We start from the raw sequence: 16,171 nt of genomic DNA, 5'->3' as shown, positions 1-16,171 counted from the left end.
CCACTCTTCTTTCCAAATGCTCATCAAGCCTCTACCCTCACCCTCCTCCTGGAAGTTGTTGTAGTCATAGAAGGAAAGATGTTTCCTCTCTGCCATTCATTTTAAACAGATCTTGGTGGGCAGCCAAAAATGCCCCGGTACCTTCTTGGACAGAGAAATGGCCACATACAAACTTGCTGGGGCCTCACTTTTCCCTTCTGTGAAATGGGGAGGAGGGCGTGGCAGAAGATAAATGTTCAAAATGAGCTGCCCTTTCACGGGACCTCTCTCCTCGAGGGTCGTGAGTGGAACCCAGCAGGGCTCAGAGGCAAACACTCACCCCACTCCTCCTGTGGCCCATCGCCGCCCTATACCCCCTCAGAGCCAAGGAGGCCCTTTGGCCAAAGCAAACGCTCTAGAAAACATTTTTCTTAAAAAAAAAAATTTATAATCAAGTTTATTACCTAAACTGGTTGTAAAAAATATAATAAAATAGAGGATTCTGCACAGCAGAAAAATCAAGCCAGAGAGCCTCCCCCAACCCCTGGTTTGTGCAAAGATACTGGGTATATGTAAACATGAAGAGGTAGGAGGTGCGAGTTCAGGTCCTGGCCCCCGGCCGCAGTTTAAGCTGCTACGTCAACCAGGGGGACCCAGAAGGAGCACCAGGAGGGGGAGCGCCCCCACCAAGAGGTGGAAAGGGGGCAGCAGCCTCACCTCCAGCCGAGAGCGGGTGGCGCCTCCCTCCCCACTCCCGCTCCCTTCAGCCCAGGCGGGGAGGACACCCATGTGGCTCCAGGCAATTAATAATAATTAATAATAGAAAATAATAGTAACAATAGGTCCCAGTTAATGCGGCGGGCGCGACCAGTCAGATCTGGAAGGGGAAGGAGCTCAAGTAGTCGCGGAGGACCGGGTTGAGGGGGATGCGCGCCAGGTTCTCGCGGCCCACGGTGGCCACAATGCGCTGGCGGCACAGCTCCTGCAGTGGCCGCACGCGGCGCTGGCGCAGCGGGGCCCCCAGCATGCGGCGCGGCGCTGCCACGTAGTGCTCCAGCAGCTCGAAGAGGCAGTCGAAGCTCTCGCGGCTGCCGTCCAGGTGGAAGCGGCCGGCCTGGAAGTGTACGCGGATGCTCGTGGGGCCTGAGGCCATCTTCACGCTGAGGGCGAAGAAGCAGTTCCGTTGGCGGCTGTCGCGCACAAGGAAAGTGCCCACGGGCTCGGTGCGCAGCCGCTCGTGCGCCCCGTGCACACTCAGAGGCCCCCAATAGAAGCCGCAGGCGTCGAGGAGCGCGCTGGCGCGCGTGATGCGCCGGTACTCGGCGTGCGAGCGGAAAGTACGGAAGTGCGTGTCACCGGGGGCCAGGGCTGGGACCGGGGCTGCCGGGCTGGGCCGTGGGCGCGCCGGGGCCGCGGGCGAAGAAGAAGAGGAGGAAGATTCTGGCCGCCGTCGGGGCTCTGATGCCGTGGAGATTGCATTGTCGGCTGCCACTTGGTTGTGTGCTACCATCCTATACGCAGAGCCTGCCGGAGGGGTGGGCCATAGCGTCCGGGGGTGCGCTGGTGAGGAAGACAGAGGCAGTGAGTGCGAGGGCGGCCGTGGGGCAGAGCAGGTGTGGGGCCGCGAGGTAACTGGCGAGGGGTGGAACGGACCCCAAGGGGGCGAGGGCGCAGATTCCAAGTCTGCGCGACCCCCTTGAGGCTCAGTGGCCCCATGTGGAAAATGGGCATCCCTGTCCACGGAGCACTTCCAGGCGGGCGGGGGCCCAGCGAGGGCGGGGGGCGTGGAGAGTTGCCCGAAGCCTGCCGTGACTCCGGCCGCTTGGCTCTCGGCCGCCGCCTGCTGGCCAGGGCGGGGATCGGCGCCTCTCTTGGGGAATTTCGGCAAAGGCAGAGGAGCCGCGCTGCGGGGACCCCGCGCGGAGGGGACGGCCTGGGTGGAGCTCTGGAGAAGCGGCCCGCAGCTTCAGCCGCCACCTCCGCGGCCAGCCGCTCTCCCGCCTGTCCGTTTCTCCCTTCCCGTCTCCCTTGCCCAGTGCTTGGCTCACCTGGCGGCGGGGCGCGGGGCGCCGCAGGCGGGGCAGCGGGGGGGTCCGGGGCGGCTTTCGCGCATACTCCGGGGCCGCGAGCCGTGCGCTGCCGCGGCCGCAGCTCGCTCTGCTGGGAGCGGAGCGCTTGTCGGAGCCTTTTAACTGAGCCTCGCGGGGGCGGGACCCAGCCGCTGCTAGAAGCCCCGCCCCCCTGGTACCGCCCCTTCCATGCCTCGTCTTCCGCGCCACTTTCGGTTTCTTTTTCCGCGGCTGTTCTTCGCTGAGTGAAGGTTTGCCCTCGCACGGGTCCTAGGACTTCTCCGTCAGGGATCTCTGGTCCCGCCCAGAGAAGTTTCCGGCCTCTTTTCGGACGCTCCCTTCAGATTTGGCACCCCTGTTTTGCTTCCAGTACCCTCAGTCCCTGACTTTGGAGACCGGCCCTGTAATGTTCCCCGAAGTGGTCCCGAGGCACCTCCCTCCCCCTGCAGGTGTCTCAGCCCCCATGTCGGGCAGATCCCTACCTTCTGCTCCCCTCAAGCCAGACCCCTCCAGAAGACCCAGGAGGGCCCCCCGACCCTGGCATCCCACCCCACCTCTAGCCCACCTCCCAGCTTCGGTTTTGCCCGCCGCAGACCCTAAGCCCTGAAGACCCTCATCTCAATGTCCCCGGGTCGCGGCCCGCACCCCTCGGGACTGCCTGCGTCGCCCTCCCCTCCGGGGTCTCGGGCGGTCGCCCCCGTCCCTTCCAGGCCGACCGCTGCCCCTGGATTTGGCTTGGGCTTCCCAGGAAGCGGCGGGGCCTGACCGCAGCTTTCGGAGGAACCTTTCGGCTACGCAGGAGGGGCGCCCTGACTGCGGGCCTCAGCGGGCGCGAGTTCCTCGGAAACCGGGCGGGGCCAAACACCCCGCGGCCTCGGCCCTCCTTCCCTGCTCTTCTGCTGCTGGGCTGCTGGGGAAACAGAGGCCCGGGGGAAGGCTGGGCTTCGCAGTGGCGGGCAGAGTCCGGAGCTCCGGACTCAGCTCAAGCCAGCGCTGTTTTCATTTTGGGAAGGGGAGCAGCTGGGCAGCTCCGGAGCACAACAAGACTTTGGAGCCCATTGAAAAAATCGTGCTTTCTTAGATGTGATGATTCCGAAATACGACTGCGAATTCTCTAGCAGTTTAAAACCCTCCCTTCCACCACTGCAAATAACTGAGTTCAAGTTCACGCTGGATGTCCCCTCGACACCCTTGCCTTAGAAACCCCCCGCCCCATTGCTCGAAGGAGTCTCTCCCCTCATCGCCCTGGGGCTAGGGCTAGTAGGGGCCTGGTGAGAAGTCCCGCCTCCTAGGGATAGGTTTTCTCCCTGCGCCCCGCCCCCGTCTTTTGGAAGACTCTCCTCACGGTTGTAATTTGTGTGTGTGTGACTTGGCGATCCCGTTGGCGGTGGAAGCGGGTGGGGGCTCCTGCAACGGACCTGAGCCACGGAGTAGGTGCCTGACTGGTACCCGTATTTTCGAATTAAAGAACAAATGAGGGTTGGGGCTGGCCGAGTGGGGAATCTCAGTGTCCCTTGGGGTCTCACCGCAGACAGCAGGCTGAGGCTGGCACACACTGCCCTCTACAGACGGCTTTCCCGCTGCAGCCACTGCTCCTCTCCTTTAAGCCCGTCTGCCTCCTTCCCTCCCTGGCTCCAGAATGCTTCCAGGCCCCCTGCTTTTCCTCCTGCACCCCAGGGGATGGCCATGAACCAGCCTTGCTTGGAACCCCATTGGCTCCTGATTCATGTGCAGCAGGGGCTGAGAGAAGTCACTGATGTGGCTGTGCATGCATGTGCATGCATCAGTGTGCAAGGGGTGAGAGCAGATACGGTGCTGTTGTCATTCTAGAGCTGCTGACTGGGCCCCTGGGAGTGTGCAAGGGGTGAGAGTGGTTGGCATCAGGGTCACATGTGTCATCGGGGGTGCATTTGTTCCATGATAAAAGCAGAAGAGAAAGGGTGGGATGAGACCCAGGATCCTTTGTGTGGGTGTGTCAGCATGGGCATCTCCACGTGGACGTGGGGTGTCTCCGTCTGCACGTGTTGTGGGAAGTTAGTCTTTGCATATGTGAGTGATGTGCAAAACACAAAGTAGTGGTTAAAAGCTCAACTCTGGAGCCAGACTACCTGGGTTCCAGTTCCAGCTCTGCAATTTGCTAGCCATGTGATCTTGGCCAGGTAGTTACCCGCTCTCTGCCTTGGTTTCTTCACTTGTGAAATGAGGCTGCTAATAGCCTCCCTCATACATAGCCTTGTGGTGAGGATTCAGCAAGTGGCTGGGTCAAGTAGTGGGAACAGTGCCTGGGGTATGGTAAGCATTCAGTAGGTGTCTCCTGCAGCTCTGGCTGCTGCTCTCCTCGAAGCTGCTGCATGTGGTTTCTTACCTTGTGCCCATTTTCAGAGCCTCACCCAAGGAGCACAGGCCCAAGAAGGTCAGAGTAGAGGAGGAGTAGGAGAGTTTCTTGGGGAAGTAAACCAGGCCTCTGGATATTGGTGTGCAGTACCTCCTTACATCCCGGACCTGGGGGTTGGATGGTCCAGGAGCAGAGGAGGCGGCCAGGCAAGACTGGCTCCTACTAACTTGTCTCCCAGCCACCCTGTCTCCTTTGCAAGCTTCTGGTAAGAGGAAAGTCTATAAATAGCTGATGGCTCCTGAACACTGCCTGCCCCGCCTCCCTCATCCCTTGGTGGCCTCGATGGCTATTTGGGAGAGTCATCCTTCTCCCCCTAGGACAGGGGTTGCCTCCTCTTGGCCTCCCCCTTGCTGCCCTCACTCCCACCCATTCCATGGATCTCCCTCCTTCATTTCTTCATTTCCTGATACCTGTAATTTACTAGGCTAAGCTGACTGTTTGCTAGATGTTTTACAGTCCTTACACCATTGAATTGGCATAACAATCCAATCCACCCATTTTACACACAGGGAAACTGAGGTTCAGAGGGCGAGTCATTTGCCCAGGGACAACAACTCAGAAAGGGGCAGAGCTGAGATTCATGTCCTGGATTTCAAACCTCAACACCTTTGAACCTGTCTACTTTGTGGACGAGTGACTTTTTGTCACTTCTCCTTCTACCCCTAATCCTAGCGGTCCCCCATCCTAATTTATCTCCTGGAAAAGCAGTAGATGCCGAAGAAATCAGAGACACCCACTTCAGGTACCCTAGTTATGAGCTGGCCTGGGGAGGAAGTGGGGTGCAGGTCTGCCAAGTTCCCTCCCATTTATAAGCTTGGGGAAGATCCAGGTCTCTGTGTTCCAGCCTCCGGCACGCTCCTTGCGGTTTGGGGCCCTCTGAGCCTCAGTTTCCTCTCCTGTCCTGTGGGCCTGGCCTCAGCCCCCACCCTAGCCAGGTCCTGGTTTTGAAAGCCGTGGTGAGTCAGGCAGAGGTCACTGGGTGCACGTGGGTTCTCCTTACTGCTGGCTGTGACAGTTACTACAATAAATTTGGTTTCATTTTTTGAAATCCTGAGTTCAAAACGAAACCAAATCCAGATGCCAGAAGGGAAAAAGAAACATGCTGATTGACAAACATCTGCCTTCTGGGCTGTTCTCCCTGGAGGGGAGGATGCTAAGATAACACAAAGGAGGGCAAAGTGGGATCCTGTAGGAGCCCAGTGAGTCTGAGCCAGGTCCTGCTCTAGGTCTGCTGCTTGTGTCCTTGGGCAAACATCTTGCCTTCTTTGGGCCTCAGGAGTTCCTTCTGCAAAATGGGCTCTTGGGGTTTTATACCTTACTGAGCAATGTTGCCTGCAAAATCCAAATCAAAGGTCCGGGCCCAGAGTAAGCATATGGCACAAGTGACTTCTTGTCCCAGGGGGACAGTGCTATGTCCCCAGCTTGCCAGGTCACAGCTAGACATGCCAGATGGTGCTTCTCCCAGAAGTGAAGGGTCCAGCCAGGTCAGGGTAACCAGGATCCTGTCTCACAGAGCTTGGTTTCTTTGGTTTCTCTTTCCAACTCTAACCATATCTGCTGGGAAAAGCAGCCCCAGGTCAGGCTCATAATCCTGAAACTACTCTCCTTTTCTTCTCACACATGGGACTGTTGAGGTTTCCAGGGGCATCCGTATGCCAGAGAAGTCCTGAGCTGGGGGGCTTTAGAATATAACTCTGGTCAGCCAGGCTGGGTTTGAATCTCTATTACTTAGTAAGTGTGTGGCCTGGATTAAGCAGCTTAGATCCTCTGTCCCTCAGTGTCTCCATCTATAAGATGGGGGTAATGATATATCTAATTCACTCCTTCAGCACTGAGTCAGCAGGTATTTACTGAGTGCCTCTTACCCTCAGGAGTCTTCAAGCAGGCCTCGGAGTGACAGACAGTGAATTCATCAGTCATTTCAGATCATGGAGAGAATGAGGGGAGAAGGAGAGTGATTAGATGTGGGTGGGGCGTGCTTTAGATGAGGCAATTGGGGAGAGCCTTTGGAGGTGAGGACATTGGAGTTGAGGCCCAAAGCTGGGAGGGACAGCCTTTGTCAAAGCAGGCTGAAGAGGACCCCTGGGTAGTCAGAATAGCCAGTGCAAGTGCGAAGGCACGTATGGTGGAGTGGATTTGCATGCTCAGGAATCAGGATGGGGGGTGGGGTGGGGGGTGGTTGTAGTTGGTATAGACAGCAGAGGGGTGAATAGAGGGGTGAAGCATGGGGGTTGGCAGGGGCCTGATCAGGCAGGATCTGTTGCATGGTGGGAGGAGTTTGGCTTTTAATAGCCCTTAAGCTGAGGAGACAGGATGTGATTGGGCATGTAAAGAGCTCTTTGGCTGCCAACCTTCCAGACAGTTGCTGCTTTAGCCGCAGCAGAGACCTCAGAACTGCCCCTGTCTCCCCAGGGAGTCACCATGCTAGGCCCCTAATGGGCACAGAGACCTGCAGGAGAGCTGGGATGCCCATGCTGTGTAAGAAAGAGCACTATTTGGGGAACCCAAGGGCTGAGCTCTGGTGTCAGCCTCACTCCTGGGGAGATCCCAGAAAAGGGATCAACATGTGTGGAGGTCCTGCTGTGGGCCAGGTGGTGTTTTCTGTAAATGATCTTGTTTAATCTTTCCCTTGGTTCTGTGAAGCAGAAATAATTTGTCGCCTTTTGCTGCACGAGGAAAGCAGGGCTTGGGGTGGGTGGTACTAAGCCAAGGTTTCTTGGAGAATACTGGGACTTGGCAGAACCCAGCTTGGAATCCCCTGCCTGGAGGGTTGCTTTGTTGTGCAGGGTGGCACCTGGTCCCAACCCCTTCTGACATCAACTGAGTCTTTCTGTGTTTTGCTGGGGAGGTGCAGAGTTGGGGGCACTCAGGCCCAAGGAGGATCTCTGCTCTGGGAAGAGGAGGCTGAAAGACCAGGGAGTGATGATGTGAGCCAGTAGCTGGACTCCAAAGGGTTGCCAGGCCAGTGGCTGATGCTCAGCAGTCCCAGGGAGGCAGGCCCATTATCCCCAGGTGACAGGTAAAGAAAGGAGAGGTTAAATCAAGAGATTATGTGACATAGCTAAATTTATCCTTAACCTACTTTTTGTAAGCAGGTGCTCTTATTAACAACCCCAACATAGGAGGGGCAGGACAAGTGGATTCCTGAGAGCCCTGGTTGTAAAGTCCAGACCCACCTGGGTCCCTCAGCCTCTGCTCCCCATCCCTAGCCCCACCAGCTCTGTGGCTTCAGGCAAAGGAACTTGATCCTGGAAGCCCAAAGAATTCTTGCACAGCCCAAGCAAGGCAGGCCCAGTGCTGGCTTTTTCATCAGTAAATCCCTCAGGAGCCTTTTTACACTCTATTCTAATAAGCCAGTCTGAGTCCCCCCAGCCCACCCCATCTCATAAGTGGCAAGTTAGGTGGCAGCAGCTCATAGCAAGAAGCAACAGTAGTTACTTTTGGCAGTTGACACAGGAAAGAGAATTTACACAAGCTGTAAAACTCTAGATACTGGGAACAAGGTGATGCCTCTCCTCCATGACCCCTGACCGTCATAAAGCTGATGAGAGGGACGGACCCTGTGCCACCATAACGAAAAGCTACGTGTAGCCCTGTTCTCTCTGAGCGAGACAGCATCTTGTTTCAGGGCACACAGACACCGCACTGTGACCTGTGTGCTGTGGCATGGGATGCCCTGTGTCCATGTGTGCAAGCTGACGCACCTGACCAAGACTGCAGGGCCCCGAGCAGGCTGGAAGGAGGGGTTTGACTGGAGTTTTAAAGAGCAAGTGGGATTTGGCTGAGGGGAGAGAAGCCCTATTGGCAGACAGCAGGGAACAAGCAAAGGCTGGAGCCAAGAATCTCAGCAACAAGTGAGGAGTAGAACATGAGACTGAAGGCCAGTGAGCAGGGGAGGCCCAGAGTGTTGCCCTAATGCTGATGGGAGGAGGCTTGGCTGGAGGAAGGCGGTGGGCTTGCCTTGTCCTCTCCCTGCCCCAGGGTGCTGAGACTGTCCGCTCACAGCCTTCTGGGTCGCCCTGCCCGGGTCAGCAAGCCCAGAAGGGAGCTGATAGCATTGGCGCCTGAAGGAAGATAGACGCTTTGCATTCGCAGAATTCAGAATCAGCAGTCCTGTGCTATCTCTTTTCAAAGTCAACAAAACTGTGAGCACCTAGGAGCTGCTTTCCCTGAGACTTTTTCCCTTTATTTTTTTAATTTAATTTTTCATTTTCTCATCTAAAATAATTGAAGTATTTCTCCTCCCCATAGGTAACCCCAGGCACCACCAGCTCAATCTGTGTCCTTCCAGACCTTTTTACAAGACTTTGCATACAGTAAGTATTTTTACATGTAAATCTATAATGCTAGTTTATGTAGGAAAATCTTTCTGCATCTTGCCCTTTTCGCCGCACGGCACGTCCTGGCCATCTGTCTTTGTTAGCCCATATAGATCAACCCCATTCTTTTTAAGGTCTGCATGATATTTCTCCCTGTGAACCTTGTATGTTTATTTAGCCATCCCAATTGATGGACACATAGGTTTCCTGTTTTTGTCTCCTGTAAACAAGATGGCCCTGAACCTCCCCATATAACCTCTTTGCACACACAAGTGAAATAGTTTGTGCATTTTAGATTGTAATGGACGCTCCCAGTTGCCTGCCAACACACCCATGTGTGTTTACCCCCCTGGTGGCAGCGTCCAATAAATTACATCCCCTGTGCCCTTGTCAAGGTCCTTATTATCAAATATTTTCCATTTTTGCCCATTCAATGGGTATGTAAGTGGTGTCTCATTGTTTTGATACTTGCTCCTTTCAGTTAGTCAACAAATACTTATGGAGCTCTTACTGTATACCAGGCATCAAGAACAGCATGGCCCCTTGGTCGTCTCCACAGAGGGTGAGATGGGCCTCTTTCTATTTTGCACATGAGGCTCAGAGAGGTTGAGAGAGAGGCTCAGGGCTCTGCAGCGAGGGAATGGGAAAGCTGGCATTTTGGACTGGCTCTGCGTGGTTGCAGAGTTTGAGGTATTTTTTCCTGTTCTACCTTCATGGGGTGTCTCAACCCCAGGTCTGTGCCCCCAATCCTACTTCTGGGTAGGAACCTACCTCTGGTGTCCACTGAGGCCTGCAAGAGTGACAGCCCCCGGGTGGGTGAGCGGCACCCCCCCAGAAACCAGTCTGTTTTAGAATATCTCCCAGACCTTGCTTCACCTCACTATCCCACTTAAATTAAATCTCTCAACTGGAGAGGCAAGAGATTACACCTTGGAATCCTTACGCTCTCTGTGGCTGAACTTATCCAATGCATCTCTGTTTCCTGAACTTGGGTTTCCAGTTCCCAAGGCCTGTCCCCAGCCTACTGCTGCCCCACCCCAAACCAAGCAAGTGAGAGAATGAATCTGTGGTTTGGTTTTTTACCTCTTGTCATCATGCATCTGTCTGTGAGAGGGCAGGTGAGTGCCTTTGTGTGTGTTTTTGTGTGTATAGCTTGTGTAGGAGAGGAGGTGGTGAGAGCCTCCATGTGCATAGGAGTGTGTGTGTGTGTGTGTGTGTGTGTGTGTGTATTTGAGAGTCCTCATATAGATGTGAATCTCTGTGTCAGAGTGGATTTGCATGGCTCTTGCTTGGGTATCTGCACGTCGTCACGCCCCTTTTCTCTGAGTCCTGGTTTCAGGAAAGTATGGGGTTGAGAATGGACCCATAAGCCACATGTGACCCAGGCTGTCTCATTCCCAGCTCACTTCCTCTCTTGGCAAAACAGGAGAAACTCTCCTGCCTGCAGTGAATGTCTTATAAAAGGACACTGCTCGGGGAGTAGGGAGGTCCTTTGTGAGTGAGGCTTGAAGCCCTCATCCTTATCCTTAGACCCTCCATCTCTACCTCCTCTCACAAAGCATGCTCCCCAGAAAACCTCCCCAAACTCCTTTGTGTGCTGAGCTGCAAGTGACTACCGTGGCAGAATGTGGCCTTATGTTTTTAATAGAGGACCGGGAGGTTTGGGACCAAGTATGAATCTCTCATCATAGACCCGTCCCTAGGAGACCTTGTCAAGCCATGTGACCTCTGAGTCTTAGCTTCTTTGTCTGTAAAATGGGAATGTTATAAAGCCTCCACAGGGTCTGGGTGTTCAGTGAAAATATTTCTGTCAAAGCACCTGGCACAAAGGAGGTGCTCAATAAATGGTATTTTCCCCAATCCCTACCCTGCTTGGGCCATTCCATTCCCCACGCCCTCTCATAAGGGTTCCTAGAGTCTGACAGGCCCTCTTCTGGATCCTTGCATGTGCCTTATCTCAAAGTCCCAAAGTCACCCCTCAAGGGAGGTGCTGTTTTCCTCCCATGTTACAGGTGGGAGTAGCACACAGAGCAGGGAAGCAGCTTGCCCAGGGTCACACAGCTGAGATCTAAAAGAGGGCCTTCCCCTCCACACTACTGCCCAGAGGGCTCAGCTGAGCAGGGAGTCTTACCAAACCCACGTTTCTTGTAAGCCTTTTTCCTGAGCAGGTTCTTCGATGCTTTCCCCTCTGCCATAGTCCCATTCCCTTGTCTCTGCTCCTTCCCCAATTCCCCTTTCTACCTGTTCCACTCCATTCCTGCAGCCCAAATGCCAAATGAAAGACAAAAGGATGGTGACCACATGCTGGGGGCTCTGGAGGTGCTCCCACCCACTTGGGCCACTGAACCCTCTGCAGGGGAGTTGTTGCCCCATCAGAGAGAAGACCCCACTAGTCCATTGTGCCCCAGGCCGAGGTGTGCAGGAGCCAGGGCCAACTTGAGGCTGGCTGTAAAGGCAAGGCTGGTAAGGTTTGAAGATCAAGCTGATTTACCTGGGACTTTGACTGTTTCCTAATCCTTTTACCTCTTACACACACACACAAACACAACTAGTGCTTTATAGCAAAGGCTCAGAGCATCTATGTGCACAGTGCTGGGGCTGGGTGACACCTCATACGTGTTACCTCATGGAACCCTCCCAGTCACCCAGCAAGAGGACCCTGGTTTACAGGTGCACAAACAGGATTTTTCTCAAATTCTAGAGTAATTCATGTCCATGTCTGTCTCCTGACTCACTTGGAAGCTTATTTAGACATCTTTGCCTTCCTTCCTGGATGTTTGCCTAATGCCTCTACAAGGGGCGCCCAGTAAATGGAGGAGGAATGAGGAAGACACGTTCTAGGACATATTCTTGGGAGCAATTTGCTCCCTTTGGCCAGATGCATCTGTTCTGATGCTCCCCAGTGCCAACCGCTGGGCCGGGCCACCCATTCCTTCTGGCCACAGCCTGCTAACTGCTCCTCCTAACCCTCCCTCTGCCCCTTCCACTCATTTCCACACAGGAGCCAGCACCATCTGTAACACACCTGACCATATCATTGCTCCAGTAAAGACCCCCCTATAACATCTCATTGAAGACCCCCCTGTGGCATCTCATCACACCCAGCATGATGTCCCTGCTCCCTCCCTTGGCCTCCAAACCCCCACGTGGTTTGGGCCCTCCCCAGCATCTGGCCTCTGTTTCCTGTGCCAGCTCTCTGGAATACCTGAAGTTCCTTCCTTGGGGCTTTTGCATGTGCTTTTCCTTCAACCTGTGACATTTATCCCTCAGCTCTCCACCAGGGACTTCCCTGACCTCCCCACCTGGAGTTGCTTTGTGGCATCACTCTGCTCCTTTATCATGATCAGAAAGCCTCATGCTTACATCTTTCTCTGGCCTGCAGGCTCCGTGACGGCAGGGCCTTATGTGTCCTAATTATGTTTGTGTACCCAGAGCCTAGCACAACTGCTGGCACATACTCGGCCCCTCAGTAAAGGTTCACTTACTAAAGCAAGGTTCAGAGAGTTTGACCACCAGCTCAAGGTCACACAGTAACTCAGGACTCAAATGCAGGGTCCTGCTCTGAACTACAAAACGCATTCCTCACCCCTTTCCTTCCTTGACTCGAGAATGGCATGTGGACCCCATGAACGTGGTGTGGGCTTTAGGACATTGTGTGTGCAGAGGCTTCCTGGCTTTACCATCTACCCCTCCCCTTCATTTCTGCCCTTGTGCTGGCACTAACCCCATAAACTTTCATGAGGTCCCACCATAAGGCATGTATGTGTGTATTCCCCATGTGACCTCTTTGCTCCCTGTGCTTCCAGAAGAGGCCCCAAAACACATGTGAGACCTTTATTAGTGAAATCAAAATGTTGACTCAGGGAAGGTTAGTCTTCCAGTGTACAAGCTTTAATCAATGTTGCATAGAAATCACCATAGTAACATGTTCCTGTTAATACGATTGACTTCTTCCTTCTGGCTTTCCCTGGCATTCCATGGGTTGTGGCATCTCATTTGGCTGAAACTGATACGGGAACAGGTCCAGGGGGTGCCATTTTATCAGTTGCTTTTCCGCCCTAAGGGATAGAAATGGAAAAGGGTCCTTTAATAGCTGAGTGCTTGAAGTCATTTAACCCTCTCCATTGGGTTTTAGAGTGCTTGACACTCCATCTACATATCCATGAGTTCATCATCACCCAATTTAAAATTCAGTTCCTTCTTTCAGACATATATCCTGGCTGCCCATCCAGTCTATCAAATAAGCACCTATTTTTCCATCCAGTCCAAACTCTTACATTTCAATTACTTTATTTTACCCATCCAGTATCAATTCATCATCCAGCTAACTATCCAGCTATCCAGCCACTAATCTGATATAGCCAGTCATTACATAATCAGTCCTCTCAAGCCAGCCATCCACACGAAATTCATACATCCAACTATCCAACTACATGTCCAGCCATGTTCTTATAACCATATCCATGTAAATCAGTCAACCATCTCCCCAACCAATCAGTTGCCTAGTCAACTAATGTATCAATCCAATTCAGTCATCCATCCAGCTCTTCACACGTCCAACTTTTCAACCAATGCATCTTCTCTCCATCTATCTATCCATGCAGGCAACCATCAAACCCTTCTATCAATTTATCTGTCCATCTAACCAACCGAATAAATCATTTATCCACCCAGTCATCCAACTGTTCATCTATCCATCCATACCTTCTATCTAGCTAATGTACCATCTGTCCATCCTATCCTCCCAGTTAACCAAACCCACAGAACCATCAAGGAATCATATATTCCAACCAGCCAACCATTGCTTCTACTCCATTACCCTTGCCTGTGGTTCCTCTGTGACCTGCTGTTTAAAGGTACCTGAACTCTGCCTCTTTGTTTTGTGCACCTGCTGGTTCCTCTTGACCTTCCTTTTCACCATTCCTCTCAAGATCTTTCTCTTCTTGGGAGAGGTGCAGTAATGGGTGGCAGGCTGCATGGAGGAGTGCTTGCAGTATTGCTTGTGGTGCCTTGGTGACAGGTTGGAGCTTGGGCTCTGCCTGTGGTGGATGGGTGGGCAGCGGTGGTTGGTTGGACTGCGGTGGCTGGGCAGACTGCGGTGGCTGGCAGGGCCCTGGCTGGAGCTCCGGCTGCAGCTGTGGCGGTGGTGGCCACAGCACTGCCTGCAGTTGTGGTTGTGGTGCCAAGAGCTCCTGTGGTTCTGGGCATGGGTGATGGGACGGCTCTGCATCTTGGTGTCCATGGGAAAGGCCACACTTGGAGAGGCAGAGGCCTCCTCCTCCTCCTCCTCTCCCAGCAGGTCTGGTAGCCCCTGGTTATATAGTCTGGGCCAATTGTGATGGCACACGGAGAGTCAACAGCTGTGACCTGATGGGACAAAGCCCCCTATCCCTTACCCATACCCCTAGAGCGGGGCAGCTTTCAGAGTTGCTCTGGGGCAGTCCCATCTATCAGTAAAGAGCCAGGCCCAAGCCTAGCTTGAGTGGGGTCCACTTCCCAATCTGCTCCTTTCTCCTGGTCAGACCTGGGCCTTCCCTACTCCAAGTCCCGACTTCCCCATCTTTGTAGATTGGAGACAGCAACAGTACCCAGGTCACAGGGATGTGGAAAGAACTGCATTAGAGAACCAGTGTCAAGCAGTTAGCACAGGGCTGGCACACAGTACAAGCCCAGTGAACATCCTCTCCTGGCATCCTCAGCTCTTTGTTATTCCATCCAAGCAGCATGGATGCCAGGAACACACCCCAACCCCAGCAGCCCGCAGGCCTGTCCCAGAAAGCCTAGCTCCCCAGTGAGATTGAAAGTCAGGAGAGAGATTCAAACCCTGGTTGGCACTGATGATCTTGAGTAGAACATTCTGGTTTCCAAGGCTGTTTCCTTAGCTGACAAGGGGCCATCACTCCTGCCCTCCTGGTGTTCTCCTGAGCCTGAGATGCCTATCAGGTCACAGGAGACCTTAGAAGGGGAAGAGGTCTCACTCCCTAGGTTTACTCTCCTCCCTTCTGGCCAGGTGGTTCTAATTGCTGTCCCCTGCTCAGACACTCAGGCACCTCGGGCAGAAAACCCAAGTCTGTGCTTGTGTGTGAGGCCCTACCTCATCTCCTATCAGCTTCACAGCTGCCTGCCCTTCCCCATGTTGTGGTGGATACCCTAGGGCCCAGCCCCCACCCTCACGCCCATGAGACTCCCTCAGTCTCCACCTTTCCTCCCCTGCAGGCTCCCAGCTTCGCCTCTGGTTGTGAGCATTTGCCATGATCTGCCTTTATTACAGTTTCTTTCTTAATTACTGTGTCAAAAGGTGCACAGTGATAATTGCCCTCATATCCTAGGCACCCTGGGCCTCACATAACTCTGAGCAGTAGGCTGAATGGTGGCCTCCAAAAGATATATCCATGTTCCAACCCCCAGTACCTGCAAGTTAGGACCTTATTGGGAAAGGAAATATAATTCAGCCAAGCACCTCAAGAAGAGATGATCCTAGATTATCTGAGGGGCCCTAAATCTGCTGACAAGTGTCTTTATAAGAGACATCCAGGGGCAAGACACAGGGAAGAGAGGAGAAGATGATTTGAAGATGCAGGCAGAGATTGGCATGCTGCAGTCACAAGCCGAGGAAAGCCTGGGGCCACCAGAAACTGGAAGAGGCTAGTAGAGATGTCCCTCTAGAGCCTTCAGTGGGAGCAGGGCCCTGTTGGCACCTTGCCTTTGCACTTCTGGCTTCCAGAACAAGAGATCATACATTCATGTCATTTTGAGGCACCCAGTCTGTGGTAAGATGTTACTGTACCCCTAGGAAGCAAATACACCCTGCGAGGTAGGTCCAGTCATGGCATTTTATGGGATAGGGATGAGTTCAGAGGTGGAGTCTCCTGCCCAGAGGCCCTCTGCTAGTCACTGTAGAAGCCAGGATTCAAATCATCCCACAACCTCACATGGGGCCCGTGGCTCACTGAGAGTGTCTCTAGGCAGAGCAGAGCCACCGGCAGCTCTGTTCTCATGGTCCGGGCTTGTGTATGGGCTCAGTGGGGTCTGGTTTGGGGAGGGTGGTGGGCCACTCTGGGGAGACCCTTTCTATCTCAAGTTCCTGGGGCTGCCATAACAAAATACCACAAACTGGAGAGCTTAAAACAGAAATATTTATTGCCTCCCAGTTCTGGAGACCAGGGCTGAAGATGTCATCGTGGCCAGATTCCCGTGAAGCCTGCAGGGGAGACTCTTCCTGGCCTCTTACACTTTCTGGTGGTCACTGGCGATCTTTAGTGCTCCTTGGCTGCAGCACTTCAGTCTCTACCTCCGTCATCACAGAGGCACTTCCCTGCTATCTCTGCACCTCTTTTCATACACGGACACCATCATAGGGGATTAAGGGTCCACCGTACTCTAGTTTGACTCATCTTAACTAATTTCAC

The 16,171-nt window shown here is 53.7% G+C and overlaps 1 protein-coding gene and 1 long non-coding RNA gene across 3 annotated transcripts; both read right to left on the bottom strand.

Moving 5' to 3' along the window:
* Positions 1-419: 419 nt before the first annotated feature.
* On the bottom strand, positions 420-1,786 carry SOCS1 (suppressor of cytokine signaling 1). Its single transcript, XM_077141797.1, has one exon. It carries the CDS (start codon positions 1,487-1,489, stop codon positions 851-853), a length of 639 nt encoding a protein of 212 aa, XP_076997912.1. The 5' UTR covers positions 1,490-1,786; the 3' UTR covers positions 420-850.
* Positions 1,787-12,631: 10,845 nt separating this feature from the next.
* LOC143667508 (uncharacterized) lies at positions 12,632-14,948 on the bottom strand. Of its 2 annotated transcripts, XR_013168075.1 has the most exons (3): positions 14,586-14,600; positions 13,623-14,375; positions 12,632-12,820 (listed from the first exon to the last, which is right to left on the bottom strand). It is a non-coding gene; the product is annotated as an uncharacterized LOC143667508 (long non-coding RNA). The 2 variants fall into 2 exon arrangements; XR_013168074.1 differs by having other exon boundaries at positions 13,623-14,948.
* Positions 14,949-16,171: the final 1,223 nt, after the last annotated feature.

This window comes from Tamandua tetradactyla, chromosome 23 (genome assembly GCF_023851605.1).
Source record: "Tamandua tetradactyla isolate mTamTet1 chromosome 23, mTamTet1.pri, whole genome shotgun sequence".
Classification (NCBI taxonomy): domain Eukaryota; kingdom Metazoa; phylum Chordata; class Mammalia; order Pilosa; family Myrmecophagidae; genus Tamandua; species Tamandua tetradactyla.
Note: the sequence above shows the minus strand (reverse complement) of the source record. Positions and strands in the feature narration are given on the sequence as shown.